The 15371-nt window shown below is 27.7% G+C and overlaps 1 protein-coding gene across 2 annotated transcripts; it reads left to right on the top strand.

The window, feature by feature from the left end:
* The first annotated feature begins 2675 nt into the window (after positions 1-2675).
* Positions 2676-14685, top strand: LOC145838019 (eukaryotic translation initiation factor 4B-like). 2 transcript variants are annotated; one of them, XM_082945540.1, is made up of 17 exons: positions 2676-2734; positions 3513-3674; positions 5045-5226; positions 5836-5992; positions 6650-6817; positions 7248-7292; positions 7553-7572; positions 7887-8050; positions 8404-8475; positions 8699-8740; positions 9039-9119; positions 10138-10244; positions 11364-11504; positions 12235-12277; positions 12675-12777; positions 13012-13156; positions 13937-14685. In XM_082945540.1, the coding sequence occupies exons 1-17, from the start codon at positions 2716-2718 to the stop codon at positions 14158-14160; spliced, it is 1875 nt and encodes a 624-aa protein (XP_082801666.1). In that variant the 5' UTR covers positions 2676-2715; the 3' UTR covers positions 14161-14685. The 2 variants fall into 2 exon arrangements, with proteins under 2 accessions (XP_082801666.1, XP_082801667.1); XM_082945541.1 differs by lacking the exon at positions 11364-11504.
* Positions 14686-15371: the final 686 nt, after the last annotated feature.

The following is a 15371-nucleotide window of genomic DNA, read 5'->3' as shown; positions in this document are numbered from 1 at the left end:
TTTTAACCTTAAAACTACTTGACATCAAATTTTTTATTTTAGGATAGTTTTGTTTAAATTTTGTTAGTTTTAAAAAGTATCTTTGTTAAAGCTATATCTAAAATATAAAAAAAGACATTAAATACTTATTGTACATTAATTTTAAGTTGCTAATGGTAGTGATTAGAAAACTTATACTGTATTATGAATGGTATAAAAATAATATTTTATATTTTAAAGTGAAAATAAATTTCTATTGGATATTCTTGTTTGTATGAATAGTGGAATTAATTAATTAAAAAAAAAGTTTCAAAATTTTTAATTATTAGAAGGAAGAAAATAATTTAAAATTTATTTTTTGTGTTATTAAACTTGTAAGCAACATATTTTATTTGTATACTCTTCACTTATCTCTTAATTTTTATAGCTATATTTTTACAATTGAATTCAAAATTAGTTTAGTTTAATGAAAAAGTAATATATATGCTTCAATGTGGGTAGGTTTAACTTTATTACAAATTTCACTTTTATAACTTAAGCTATAATTTATTTAAAATTGTTATTTAATTCAAATAATTCTAAATAAACTAGTGCAAAAGTGACTCTCATGCTTTCTTGACACCTACCCCTCATAATTATTAAAATATTTTCCCTCCATATTAAAATTTTTCATTTTCCCCTTAATACTTATACAGCAATTGTAAACCTAATTAAAAATACCTAAAATAATAAAAAAAACTTAATATGTAACACTATTTATAATCACCAATGTTAAGCACAATGTTATGATATTGGAGAGTAAATAGTTATATAGCAACTCCTATTGTACACAGAGTAAACTGGACAAAGTATATCACAGTTGCCAAGCACTCTGGCCAGTCAGTATAACTTAAACTAGTTTAATTTTTTTTAGCAAAACTCAGGATAATTTAAAAAAGTTTTCAGGCAATTTATTTAACTCAATTTTTCTGTTAAAAGTTGTATTTTTATAAAGATTTTTGTTAACATTTGGTATTTTTAGGTGTTAATGCTTTTAACAGTATTTTATTCAGTTTTAGGCTCATAGTAAGCTATACTTCTCCATAACCTCAAGCTGGTTTATGGCCACTTAAGCTGGTTTTTTTACAAGTAATAATTCTGATTAAGTACAGTAGAAAACTAATACAAAGTTACTAAGTTTTAATAACAGGGTTGCCAAAAAACCTGGAATCATAGAAAAATCTTGAAAAACCTAAAATTTGACAGTTTAGGCAAAAAAACCTAGAAAATTAAGGAATTTGAAAAATTTTGAAGAAAATTTGAAATTTTGAACAAAAATTGCTCTAAAACCTGGAGTTTTAACAATTATTTCAAAGAAAAAAAAAATCAATTAGATCTCAAAAATATATCATAGTGATAAATTTTTTTTGTATCAGTTAATATTTTTTCTTTAAAAACATATTTAAAGTAGCTTTACAGTATCTTTTCAATGTTATTATACTATTTAAGACAATTTTTTAACTTAAGTTTAGTTTACTACTAAAAATTGACCAAAATATTTTTTTTTTACCTGGAAGAAATTTACAAAAAACCTTTGGCAACCCTGCATTAACAAATTGGACTTTTTGGAAATGAAACTGTATTAAGCAGAAGGCAGCAAAAATAATCAGTTGTAGCTGAGAGAACTAGGAGTAATAGCTCAGGATGTGTGTAAAATGAGTCTTATAAAAATTTAATATATTACAAACTAAATTAAGTTATTTAGTATTGTTAAATTTTTTTTTAATTATTCTTTTTTGGAACTAACTAGGAACTGTAATCAGGAATATTTCAAAAACATAACTATATAGTTGCCATAGATGTTTATGAAAATCATTTGTAGCTAAGACAGCTAGGATTTACAGCTTAGAATGTAAACCAGTTTGAAGATAGCTAAAGTTTAATAAAAATTAAGTATAGTTAAAGTATTTAAATGAGTGGTTGTGAAATATTTAGATTTTAGTTTTACAAGCATGTAAATATGTTAAGCTCATTTTAGTACTACTCTTTTTATTGCTGTAAGTATTTCATACAATTATAATTAAACAAGATTAGTATGCTATTTAATAACTTTTTTACTTTTTTGCAGTTGAACAACCATAAACTATTTTTTTATTATGTAAAAATTCCATTAAAACAGTTAGTAGTTTTTCATTTACCATTTGGTTTAGCTATTTCAGTAAACATATTATAAAATTTTAATTTTTTTGAAACCTATTCAAAACAGTAAATAGTTATACATTTTTTTTAGACTAGTATGACAAACACAGTAAAATTTAATTTTTGTGTTTACTACATTGTTTAGTGTAAACGTAAACAAAATTTAACACAACAAAAATGTGTTAAATCAGCATGTTTACAAAATAAATAACACTAAAGCTTTAACCTTACATTGTTGAATTTAGTTTGGAATACATTGTATTAAGGTTGCATGAAATTGTTATTAAAAAAAATTTAATGGTGTGCAAGAAATTTTTATACTCAAAGTTGGAAAACTATGTGGTATATTTCTTAACTTGTATTTTTGTATATAGTTTTAATACTATCTCATAGCAATATTTAGCATATAACATGTTTAAAAAATAAACACTTCTTTTTAAAAGAACATAGTAACTTGTTTTGCAAAAGTTAAAAACTAATGCATTTAGTGATATTTTCAAACAATATTTTGCAGACATATATTTTAGTACAAAAGCAAGCAGTTTTATTACAGTAAATATGGCTACACCAACTCAAGGTTTGTTGTTTGTTTTAATTTTTTGTTCATTGTTTATTTATTTTGATTAACAAGTTCAAATACTGTAATTATAGTTGAGTCTTTGAAATTTTGATTGAATAATATAAAGTTTGTCAATAGCATTTAAAAGCTTAAAAGTTTATATTTTATTCAAAAATTTAGTTTAACAAACTAATTTAATTAATTTTTGTAATTTTATGTGCTAATAAAAAATAAAAAACTTATTCTAATACGTTCTTGTTTATTTTGGTAAACTTTTTGTAAAACATATAAATATATAGTAGAATTTGAAAAGTTATTAAACTGTTTATCTAGAATACAAACAGTAAAAAGTAAGAACACTACGTAAAATAATACTTAAACAATTAGATTTTATGAAATTAAATATAGTAACAGAAACCATTAAATATAACCAATTTATAGTTACCAAGTTATAAAAGTAAATCTGAATAGTCAGTAGGAAATTGAAAAAATAAATAACTTTTAGATATAAAAAAATAAACAAGTTAAATACATTAGGACATAAAAAAAAAAATAAATTTATAAATATAAAAAATAAATAAAATTATTCTAAATAAACAGCAGAAAGAAAAAGGAAAAAATGATATAAAATTATATAAAAAGTTATATATAAATTATTTTTTTTTTTCAAGTTGTAAAATTAATTTTAATCATTCAATCTATACGTAACATCACGATACTGCAACTTAAGTTAAAAAACTGTTGAGAAAAAAAAAAACTAAACACCAAGTTTTGTAAGTAGCGGTAAAAAAAACAGTAGGGCGGAAGAAGAAGGGAAACAAGAAGGGCAAGAAGATGGACCTGGGCGAATTTTTAAGTTCCACCCCTGGGGGAGTCCCTGAGCAGCTACCAACCAAGTCGTCAGCCACCAAAATGTCGTGGGCCGATGAGAGCGAGGTGTTTGGTGACTACAGCGGTCGTTAGTAATTATAAGTTTATATATATATATATAAAATAAAAAAGTTTATTTCAAGATGTCAAACTCAAAGGACTCGAGTTTCGAAACGAAACTTGAGTCCTTTGAGTTTGACATCTTGAAATAAACTTTTTTATTAATAAAGCCCTTAAGGTGGGCTCAGTGTGAAAAATTTAATTTATCAAGTTAAATAACTTGATTTTATATATATATATATGTTTATAGAAATAAGTTAATTAAATGAAATTAAATCTTTCACACAGAGCCCACCTTTAGTGTTTTTTTAATAAAAAGGTTTACATCTTGAAATAAGCCTTTTTATTATATATGTTTATTATTATTTTTGATTTTATTAAGAGTTACAGCAGTCATTAGTGTTTTTAATGTAGAAGTAATATTAGTAATTGATGTTTTATAATTTATTTAGAAAAATTAAAGTTATTAGTAAATTAAAAATAATGTGAAGTAATATTATGACACCTACAGCAGTTGTAAGTGTTTAGAAAAGTAGCAATAGTTGTGATTAAATAAGTAGATGTTTTTAATGATAATAAGAATTCTCTTAGATAATTTTAATTTTTAACACAAGATTATGTAACTTTTTCAAACATAAACATTAAAACTATTTTTAAGCACAAGTTAGTATTTGAATGAGTAGAACTACAGCAGTTGTTGGTAATTGGATGCAATAGAATAGTTCTGTAAATTAATCAAAATATAATTTTCCATGAGTTGTGTACATTAAGTTCTGTGTGACCTATGATAAGACATAACTAAAGCTTATTTGCAAAGGTTGATTAAAATGATGGTTGTAGAGTTATTGGTTTTACTAAAGTTAGTGTTTGAAATCACTTAGTAACTAAAAAATTTGAATTAATATTAGTGATTGGTTTGTGACAAATTCTTTCCAAAATAGGTTTCAAGTTGTTTCTGAATTGTATATGACAAATAATGTAAAATGACCATCAAACTAATCTGAAGCCTTCTAGAATTGAAATGTTTAATTAATTCATGTGATTTTTTTTATAAAAAAATAGTATTTTGGTCCATGATATTAAACTTAAATATAAATCAAAAATATAACTGTTTAATTTAAATATGAGTCTTGAGCCGTAGTTTTTGGACCATTATACTTAAGCCTTCGTAGAATATACTTTAATTGATAAATATTTAATTTAAAACTATAATATACCATTGAATCTTTAGCTAGACATTATAGTAAAGTACTCGAACAAGTTAGGCAAATATAAAATGACAACACTACTATTGCACCTAAAGAGCTGCTTACCAGCAAAACCTTTGTAGTACCAACAAACGTTTGTTCTGAACGTATTATCAACTAATAATTTGAAACTTAACGGTTTTTCCAACAGCACCGAGCTACAGCCGCGGCAAGCAAGTGTCCTACAACGACCTGCCCGCTGAGCCGAGGTCGGCGAGGGAGGAGTTTGACGCGTCCAAGGTGCCGGACCACGGTCCGTTCACCGCCTTCATCGGCAACATGCACTACGAGACCACCGAGGACACCGTCGCAAAGTTCTTTGGTGATTTGAGGGTGAGTTGAACTTATTTAAATTCCTTGACAGTTTTGTAAAAGTAGCCGTAACTGTTTTTGTTATAGTTTTTTGTAATTTATACATCTACGGTGTGCACAAGACCTATTTTTTACAAAATTATCACAGCTATTTTTTGTTAGTGCTGAGAGCAGTTAAATATACTTTTGAATAAATAAGAAAAAAAGCGTCACTTTATAGTTTTTAAATTTAGCTTGGTTAATACTTGTACATGAATTAAAAACTTATTAATATTTAATACCGTGAGATTTTAGTTGCTTTTATATAAAATATATGCACTTTAATTCATGAAAAGTATTATCATGCAATATAAATAAAATCATTACAAATCATAAGTATCATCCAGATTATTAAATTATTTACAGAATATTTTAGTTACAAGTAATAATTTAGTTACAAGCTATTTTTTATATAGTTTTTAGTTATATATAGCATTTAGTTATTAATAATAGTTGCAAGTATATTTTAGTAATAATAAGTTACAGAATTGTTTTAGCAATCCCAATGAGCTCTGCTTGTTTGGAATTCCAGGATCAAACGCCTTGATAAATTCTATCTCAAACTTCAACTCACAAATAATTTTCACACAGATCCTGGGCATTCGCCTCATGGAAAACGAACATGGCAAACTGAAGGGGTACGGGTACGTCGAGTTCGAAACGAGGGGCGACTTGGTCGAAGCTCTGAAGAAGAACATGCAGAACATGCTCAACAGGGCATTGAAAATTGACGTCGCCGAGTCCAAAGGTTTTTTTTTGTTGTTTGATATTTTTGTTTGCTCTATGATAATGATGTTATTGTTATCGTGTATACGTTATTGTGATTCTTATGACGTTGTATTGCTATTTGGTATTTAACATTTATCTGTTCTCCGTTTATCGAATGCTCGCTGTGGCAATTAAGTTTTGATGTTGCTGAATGTAAAGGTAATATTGATTATTGTTGATTAGTATTTTCATTTATTTTGTGTCAAATAGGGCAATTAAATTAGTGTTTCTGAATCTAAATGTGTTTATAATGTATTTCTAAGCATTAATTTTTACTGTTTTTATTATCTATTAACTTTTAAATCGACCTTGTTGAGTCTAAAGGTTTTCATAATGTTATTTTTATACTGTTTAATGTTTTCTCTGTTTATTTAATGATCAATAAAACTGTTGACTTTATTTCTAAAGTAACGGCAAGATATCGCCCACTTTGGGAAACCTCTATCTTTTTGTCAATGTCGAAAATGCTCGGAAACGAAATAAAAATATCAAAACTAATTTAAAATAACCAACCGGTTATAAATAAATCTAACAACTGACCTCACCAAAAAAAAAAAGCATTTACAAAAAAAAGTGTGTTTGGTAGAAAGCAAGCGAAATGTTTGCAACAAAAACTTTGATCAATTTGTGTTTCCAGGCGACCAGCGCGGCGGGTACAACAACCGCGGGGGTGGCGGGTTCAACCGCGGCAACGATCGCTATGGCAACCGCGGGGAGCAGGACAACAACTGGAGGAGGGGAAACTCGTCGTCTACGTTCGAGAGGAACGACTCGTACGGGAGCAGGTACAGCAGCAGGGGAAGCGGTTCGTTTTGAAAAATTATTTTTTTATTTTCTCACCAGATTCTAATAAGTGGCGAGTTTTCATACTTGAGAGCTGCATCTGTTTTAGTCGTTAGTTAAAATAAAAAGTTTTCTATCAATAGTTGAAGTTTTTTTTGTTTATTTTAATTAAAGTTGATCGAAATCAGTAGTTTTTAAGTTAATTTATAATATTTTTGCTAAAGATTTATTTGTACCTAAAGTTTTATTTTAAGTTTTTCTATGAAAAACCTTTTACAATTAGTTTTGAAATATATTTTCAAGTAATATTTTCAAGCTTTTAAACAAAATTTAATAAAAAAAAAAGAAATTGTGTGAAACTATTATGAAACAAACACTTGAGGAGTTTTGATAATTGATTTTATCAATTTGTATGTTTTTAGTCTATTTTTTAAACAATATTACTGTTTTAGAATCAAGAGGTTATGGTGACGACAGAAGACCTTCTTACAACGACAGTAAGTAAAACATTTTATGAAAAATAATTATTTCTGGTATTCATATGTATGAGCTATAAGAGACAATAACATATTTAGTTTAGCTTGTTACATCAATTATATTTTTAATAATAGAATGCTAATTATGCTAAAAAAATGTTAGGATGTATAAATATAATAACTTAGATTTTTAGCTTGAATTATGTCACTATGTTTGTTTTGATTTGAACATTGTAATAATTTTTCTTTATCAATTAATAATTTGAATGTTATTATTACAGGAAGAGGATCTGATTTTAACGTGAGTTTTTATTTGTTTGAATATTTTTAGGCGAATAACTCAATTTAGATTAGTTTTTGAGTTTAATGTAAACTGAAGGCTTTTTTTAGTCCATTTTCAGACTAAATCAATACGTTTTTAATTAAAAATAGTTTATTTTTAAATTTTAGACTTATTAATTTTTAAGTCTTTAACTTAAGCAAGTTGTATAAAACTGAGAACTATTAATAAAAATAAACTAATGTTGAACAGAGAAACGATAGTAGTAGTTATAAGCAAATACATAACAATTTATCAAAGTAAACATGAGTCAAATAATAAAAATAAATATACAGAGAAACGATTCTGGCAGTTCTGGTTGGAGCAGGGGCACCAGATTGCAGCAGCGCGGCAACGATGAAGTTTTCAGCGCCGGGGGTCACCCCAGAACAGAGAGAAAGAGGCTGGTCATCCAACCGAGGACCAAACCGGCCAACGATGTTCAGAAGGCAACTTCCAAGTGAGTTTTGATTTTTTGCTGAAATTTTTAGTTTGTGTAGTTTTTTATTGTTTAATTGAAATATTTTTAACCAATCTGTTTTTACATTAAGCTTACAAAATGCAAAATTTAAGCATATTTCACAAACAAAGAGGAAGTGATTGTTGCTAATTGTGACCTTTTAATTGTTTTGTTTTTGTTCTTTTGTTTAACTCTAATTGATAACACACCAGTTTTAAATACCAAAATGATGAATATGTTATTTTAAAAAGCTGTATTTTTTAAGTTTGCTTAATAAATGTATAATAAAGTTTAAAAAAGGATTTTATTTTATATTTTTAATTATTTTTTTAAATATTGACATTTATTTTCAGTTCTTCAATATTCGGAAAAGCAAAGCCAATTGACACAACTCAAAAGTTACTGGAAATGGAGCAAAAAATGGAGTTTGTTTTTTTTATTGATAGAAATTAGTTATTTTGATTAAAAATTACCTTAATATTTCTCAGGTCGAACATTAATTATTTTGAATTTTTTGTAGAACTAAATTATTAATGTAATTACATCTAAAAATAAAACACACTAAAATAATCTGATTACAACTTTTCTTATTTATAGTTAATCTGATTAGTAATTTTATTGTTTTCTAAATTTTGTTTTTCTAAACAGGCAAAAACAAGCCCCGAAACCAGTTGTGAAACCAGTGGTAAGGTATGAATACTTTTAAATATTTTATTATTGAAACATTGTTTATTAAATTTAACAAAACTGTTGTTGTTTTTTAAATAGATTGGTTTTAGATTAAAAATAATTATATTTACAGAGTTTGAATGTTCTTTCAAATTTACAGTTATAATTTAAAAGCTGTATAAAAAATATTGAAAAAGCATAGTTTTGTTTTATTAAATCTTATTTCTTAATAGTTTATAATTAAGTTGATTGTTTTTTTTATTTTTTCGAAGGTTTTATATTTAATTCATTGTTTTTATTTATTTTTATTTTCTAATAGGAGCAATCCGTTTGGAAATGCCAAGCCAGTGGACACCACCAAAAAGTTGTCGGAAATCGAAAGGAAATTTGAAGAAACACGGTAATTTTTTTTATTAAATTAATTGATTAAGTTTTTATTGTTTTAATATCAACATAAACAAAATTTATAACATAAATATCTCTACAATTGAACTAAAGAAAAATTGATGGTTTGTTAATTTTACAAGTTTTATTATTTTTTTAAATGCCTTATAAAAAAAAAACAGTAAATATGTTGATGATAATTATCTTGTTAGTTCTTAAACTTTTTATTTACTAAATTGTAACTAAGAATGCTGATTGAACAAAAATTTTATTGTATATATACAGTTAAGTTTTCTCAGTACATACCTCTTTAAACAAAAGTAAAGTTAATCGTTTTGGTAAACTAACAGTTTTAAAGCTGTTTCGTTTCAAATTTAAAAGCTCCAAAGTTAAGTTTTGCCCTAGTTACATGTTTATTACCACATCTAACTTGTTGACATCCTTCCAAATTTAAAATCTATTGTTTTTTATTAAATTAAAAATCTGTTTTTTTTAACAAAATTAAATTAAGTTTTAGTTTAATTTTTTTAAAAAGTAATTCTTATGCAACGCCGCGGCTGAAATGAGGGGTCAAGCGCTAACTGACATTTTCGGTGACTATAAAATAAAATCAAGTGTTATAAATAGTTTGACCAAACTTGATTTTCTGCTTAAATTATTTTAGTAATTAGTTATGTGAGTTCAAATCTAACCAGTTTTGCAATTTGTAAGGAGAAAAAAACTTAAAAAAAAAAATTAAAACATTTGTTTTATTTTCCAGTAACCAAAAAATTATGCTTCTTCTATCCAGCTCACATCATTTTAATGAAGTATACTGAGGCAGTTTGTGTTTTGTTAAGCTCAAATAATTCTACTTTTTTAGTATAATCATTTAGTTTACAATGAATATTATTTTGACCGAATATTCTTCTATTAGTTTACTTTGTATTCTATTTGATTAGATTAAATATACTGTTTTTATATAATTTTACTAGTTTATGCATCGTGTATAATATTCTAACCGAATATTCTTCTATCAGTTTACAACGTAACAGAATCGAGTCGACTTCCACCACTAGCAGCGCTGACAAGCCGAAAAGTCAAAACATTGGAATGGCCAGGAAAGAAAGGTGGGCCCAGCAGAAAAGAGACGACTTGGAAGGTAAAAGTTGTATAATGTAAAAAAAATAAGTTCAAGGATACTGTCAAAGTTTAAATTTTTTTTTTGTTGATAAAGGTGTGTCAATAAATAAGCATACTTTGGATTTAGATAAAAACAATTAAATTTTAAAATAAAATTTGTAAAACACCTACAATATTTATAATTAAGTTTTACTTACTCTAAACCAGCGGTTCTTAACCTTTTTTTTCATGATTTACCCTTTTAAATAAAATAATTTTACCCCCAGTAAAAAAAAATTGATTATTTTTGAAAGCAAAAACTAAATTTTTTGAATTTTAAGCCAATTAAAAATAAAAAATTGTAAAAAGTTAAAAAGTTTATTTAATTTTAAATAATTACAGTTAAGTATTAACTTTTAAATTAAAAACACAATTAATAAACATTAATTTACATAACTTGTAATCAAAAAAGTTTACCCCCTAAAACAAAAGAATTTATACCCAGGGGTTAAGAATCGCTGCTCTAAACTTTTTTATTTATTTTTTAGTTAAAGCATATTAAGGTAATCTATATACATCAAATAAAACCTACCCTCTCTCTTTAAATTTTAAACTACAACTTTTACCTTTATCACATAACTTCTCTAACCCAAAATTATATCTCTGATGTTAACCCTGAAATTGTAAATAGTAAATATAGAGTCGGAAAATCCAGGAGTCGGAAAACTACGGCCCGCAGGCCGCATTCAAAATTTTATTGCAACTAATTTTATATAATTTGGTTAAAAAAACTTTTTAAAACTTGAAGTTTAATCTTAAAATAACAATCTACCGTCTCGTTTTTTTTGTTCAAAAAGGTTGGAAATAAAAATAGTTTTTTAATCAAATTAAAGTCGTTCCTACCGACCCCTGGATTAGTCTGTGACTCTAAAGTCTATTTTCACAAAAAAATCTTTACACATCCACCCAAAGTTCTTAACTTTCACATTTACTCATGAATTGAACTCCCAACCCCCAGACTCCCACCCAATATGATATCAACCTTATTGCTGTAGAATAATAGAGTTAGAAATAAAAAAAATAGTTGCAAATAACTATCTATAGTTTCTGCTACGTGTTAGACAAACTAACAAGTTAGATAGTTGCTAATTTACTGCAGACTGCGACGCGAGGTCGAACGCTAGCAGCAATCGGAGCTTCGAAGTTGCTAAGCAACCGTCTAACGAGGCTGCCAAACCCAAGTTCAAGCCGGCCCCCGCGCCCGTAGCAAGCGCTTGGGGACAGAAATTGGTTCCCTGTGGTGAGAAATTAAGCGAAAACCAGTGGTTCCCAAAAGTGTGCACTTGTGCACACCAGAACTAAAATTACTGTGCGCTAAAATTTCATGTAAAACTTTAAAAAAAGTTTACACTATTTTGTAAATTTTAATACTTTTGAAAGTTTTTAATGTTATTTGCACAAGAGACAATTTGATAATTTTGATATTAGATTTGGTGATAAAAAGGGAAAATTGTGTGCACAAAACAGTATAGTGTGCACGCGATTTTTAGTGTTTGGGAACCACTGTTGTAGACTCTAGTTGCTGTAAAGAGTAATTCTCTGAAAAATTCATTATAAGTCATAGATGCCATACTGTATATGTAAATAAAAAAATTGTTATAGATTTTTCTGGGGTTCTTCACTCATTTTTTAGACAAAAGCCGTATGGCTGGATTACAGTTGTTTTTAAATTTTTATAAAATAAATAAAACTTTTACTGCTTGAATTTGTATCTTGACAATATTTTCAAGCTGTAATTTATCATTGTATGGCATCTATGAAGTAAACTAAAGATTAGAAAATTAACCAATGAGTATTATAAACATAATTGCAGTTTAGAAAAACTAACCTGAATTTAAAAGTAAGAATAGTTAGTGCATATGTATGACTCTCTTGAAAATGTTCATAGCATCATAGTTGGTATGATAAATGTAGATAACTACCAGAAACATTGTTGTGTATCACAATTATTAATTTGTGTAATTTTTCAGAAGTTGCTAGAGGAGAAGCTGAAGGCTCAAAATCCCGTGAAAGGTGAATATTTATTTTAATTATACAAATTTATTTATATTGATAAAAAATATACATGTACACAGGCTTGCCAAAAAAACCTGGAATCCTGGGAAAACCTCGAATTTGAGAAATTTTGAAAAAAACCTGGAGTTTTGAATAAAAATCAAATCGAATTATACATTATTTATATTAATAAAAATAATGAACCCTAACCCCACTAACTGAAGATTTTCCCCAGATTCTTTCTAATCATCAAAAACAATAAAATGCATTCAAATATATTTTCAAGTATGACACTTTATGACTATTTGTAGCAAGAAAAACTTATTAAGCGTTTATTGCATTTTGTAGTAATTTCATAAAGAGATTTGTTTATGTTTTCAAATGTGGTTCTCAAATATTTATTAAATTACTTCAGGATGCCTGTGGAGGGTGAAGAGTCGAAAGGAAAAGTTTCTGCGCCCTACAGGGCGTACCAGCCGAAACAAAAAAGTAACAGTTATCAGGCTGGCAGTAACAGGGTCAGTTGATTGTTTTGAATAGTTCGTTTAAAGTTTTTGCTGTAATTACATGAAATTAAACAAAGTTGTTCGAAATAAAAGTTTAAGGAAAACACAGTTTTGGGATGAACTTTGCGTATGAACCCAAAAAAAGTCATCAAAACAACTATTTTTAAATTTTTTAAGTGGTATAAGCCTATTACTTAATATTAAAATCGTATCAGTTTTTATTTTTAAGTTTATCAAACTTCACAGGATGCTGACCGCAGACGTGACAGGAGAGGTGACGGCAGCCATGACAACCAAAACTTGCGCGGGTACAACCAGAGGGGGAATAACCCAAACAGGAGAAAGGATGACGGGGATTACAGACCCAGGGCCAATTTCTCCAACTTCAGCAGTTAGTACTTTCATTTTATTTTTTACTAATTTGCTTCAATTAAATTAACTAATGTTAAACGACTTCGCAATTAAAACAACGAATGGCCAAAGTTTTTGTTTCTTATACTGTAGACAAACACTTTCAAATAATTTTTATTTATTAAAGCAATAGGAGGGAAAATAATATTAATATTACCAAAACTAAGCTTTTAAAACAATTTAATGCTCTACTACTAAATAACACAAAAAAATATCAAGAACAAGAATGTAAAGTTTTCTTAACATATTTTGGGAACAACTACGTTTTAATTAATTGGAAATTTTTTTGGAATATCCGCAGCAAACTTGACCTGTTGTTTACCACACTATTGATAAAACCTCGATTTTACAGACAACACACTATCACTAAAACCTCGATTTTTCAAACAATAGACTATTGCTAAAACCTCGATTTTACAGACAACACACTATCACTAAAACCTCGATTTTTCAAACAATAGACTATTGCTAAAACCTCGATTTTTCAGACAACAGACTATTGCTAAAACCTCGATTTTACAGACAACACACTGTCACTAAAACCTCGATTTTTCAGACAACAGACTATTGCTAAAACCTCGATTTTACAGACAACACACTATCACTAAAACCTCGATTTTTCAAACAATAGACTATTGCTAAAACCTCGATTTTTCAGACAACAGACTATTGCTAAAACCTCGATTTTACAGACAACACACTGTCACTAAAACCTCGATTTTTCAGACAACAGACTGTTACTAAAACCTCGATTTTTCAGACAACAGACGCGACGGAGGGGACCGTCAACGCGAGCAGGGCGGCAGGGGGCAGCAGAGCAGGGGTGAGCGCAACGCGAGGCCCCAGAACAGGGAGATGAAGAAATTCGAAGAGGAGGCGCCGCAGAACTTCGCCGTTCAAAGCAAGTTCGCCCTGTTGGCCGAAGACGACGACCAGTCTCCCGCGTCCAGTGGCAACGCCACCCCCGAGCCCCAGCAGGAGTAAGGGGAGTTCCCGCGACTGATACCACTCGTTTTATATATATAGAGGATTTTAACCCACTTTCGACCTTGTATAAAGATATCACTTTTTTTCTGAGTTCTCTAAAGCGTTGAACATATTGTGTTTAAAGAATTTTTGTGAAATATTGTTTAAAATACTTTTATCTGGAAGGTTGTTTTTCGTGTGTGGTATGTGAGATGTACGGGAGGTTTCGCTTAGGTAATCTTTTTTGTAAAGTAAATTTTTTCGTATAGGACATAGTATATGTGAATTATATATATATATATGCACAATTATCATGAGATAACTTTTTCGTTTTGAACCGATAACTTTTTCTATATAAAAACATGAATTGAGATTTTAGAGTTTAAATTATTAAGTTTACAAAGTCCTCTGAACCGAATTTGCTATTTTATAAAATAATTTTAGGTGTTATTTTTGTTTTCTGGTTTAGTTAATAGTTTTGTTTTTTTTCTTCTGAGTGGGTTGATTTAATTTTACTAATAATGTCAAAATAAATTTGATTAAAAAACATTGCGTGGTTTTTGTGTAAATAGAAATTTGTAACTAAATCTAGTAACTAAATCATTATTAAATTTGTTTAACTCAATATATTTGGATTTTGATTTTGTAAAGCTTCAAAAAAAAAAGTTTTACAGTTTAAGTATAAAATACGTGGGCAGACATAAGCTTTCTTGAAATTCTTTATAAAGCGTTCATATTTAGCAATAGTGTTCTTAAAATAGTTTTTATAAATTGCATTACTATATGCATTTTAAAGTTATCTTAGAAATTGATCGTAGGTTTATTTTATTAGGATTTGAACAATTAATCTCATGTAAAAGCTAATTGCATGATAATAGTTAAGCAGATTACAGGGCTGCCACAACATCAGGAAAAACTAAAAAAATGACAAAAGTCAGAAAAAATTTGGGTTTTTGAAAAAAATCAGGAAATTTGAAAAAATGTCAGTTCAAATTTACAAAGTTCCTTATTTCTAATGCCTTCATCTGGTAAATTTTAATGATATATCCTTTATAACGCTTCAAAATTTTTCTATTAACATATTGAACAACTACCCTACTTAAACAAGCAGTTTTTGTATGCTTTTTAGTATTGATGATCTGTGGCAAAGATATTTCTATAGTGAAACTGAAATATATACAAAAGTTTATCTTGCAGAAACAATTATTAAGTAAACAATTAAGTTCTTA

Source organism: Thalia democratica, chromosome 6 (genome assembly GCF_965202585.1).
Source record: "Thalia democratica chromosome 6, ktThaDemo2.hap1.1, whole genome shotgun sequence".
NCBI classification, from domain to species: domain Eukaryota; kingdom Metazoa; phylum Chordata; class Thaliacea; order Salpida; family Salpidae; genus Thalia; species Thalia democratica.
The sequence above is the reverse complement of the archived record's forward strand: the minus strand, read 5'-3'. Positions and strand labels throughout refer to the sequence as shown.

Bases quoted from the DNA above. Each gene is read 5' to 3' on its own strand.
- LOC145838019 (XM_082945540.1), top strand. The intron at 3,675-5,044 runs GTTAGTAATTAT...TTTTTCCAACAG, and splicing joins GTTTGGTGACTACAGCGGTC to CACCGAGCTACAGCCGCGGC. The intron at 5,227-5,835 runs GTGAGTTGAACT...ATTTTCACACAG, and splicing joins AGTTCTTTGGTGATTTGAGG to ATCCTGGGCATTCGCCTCAT.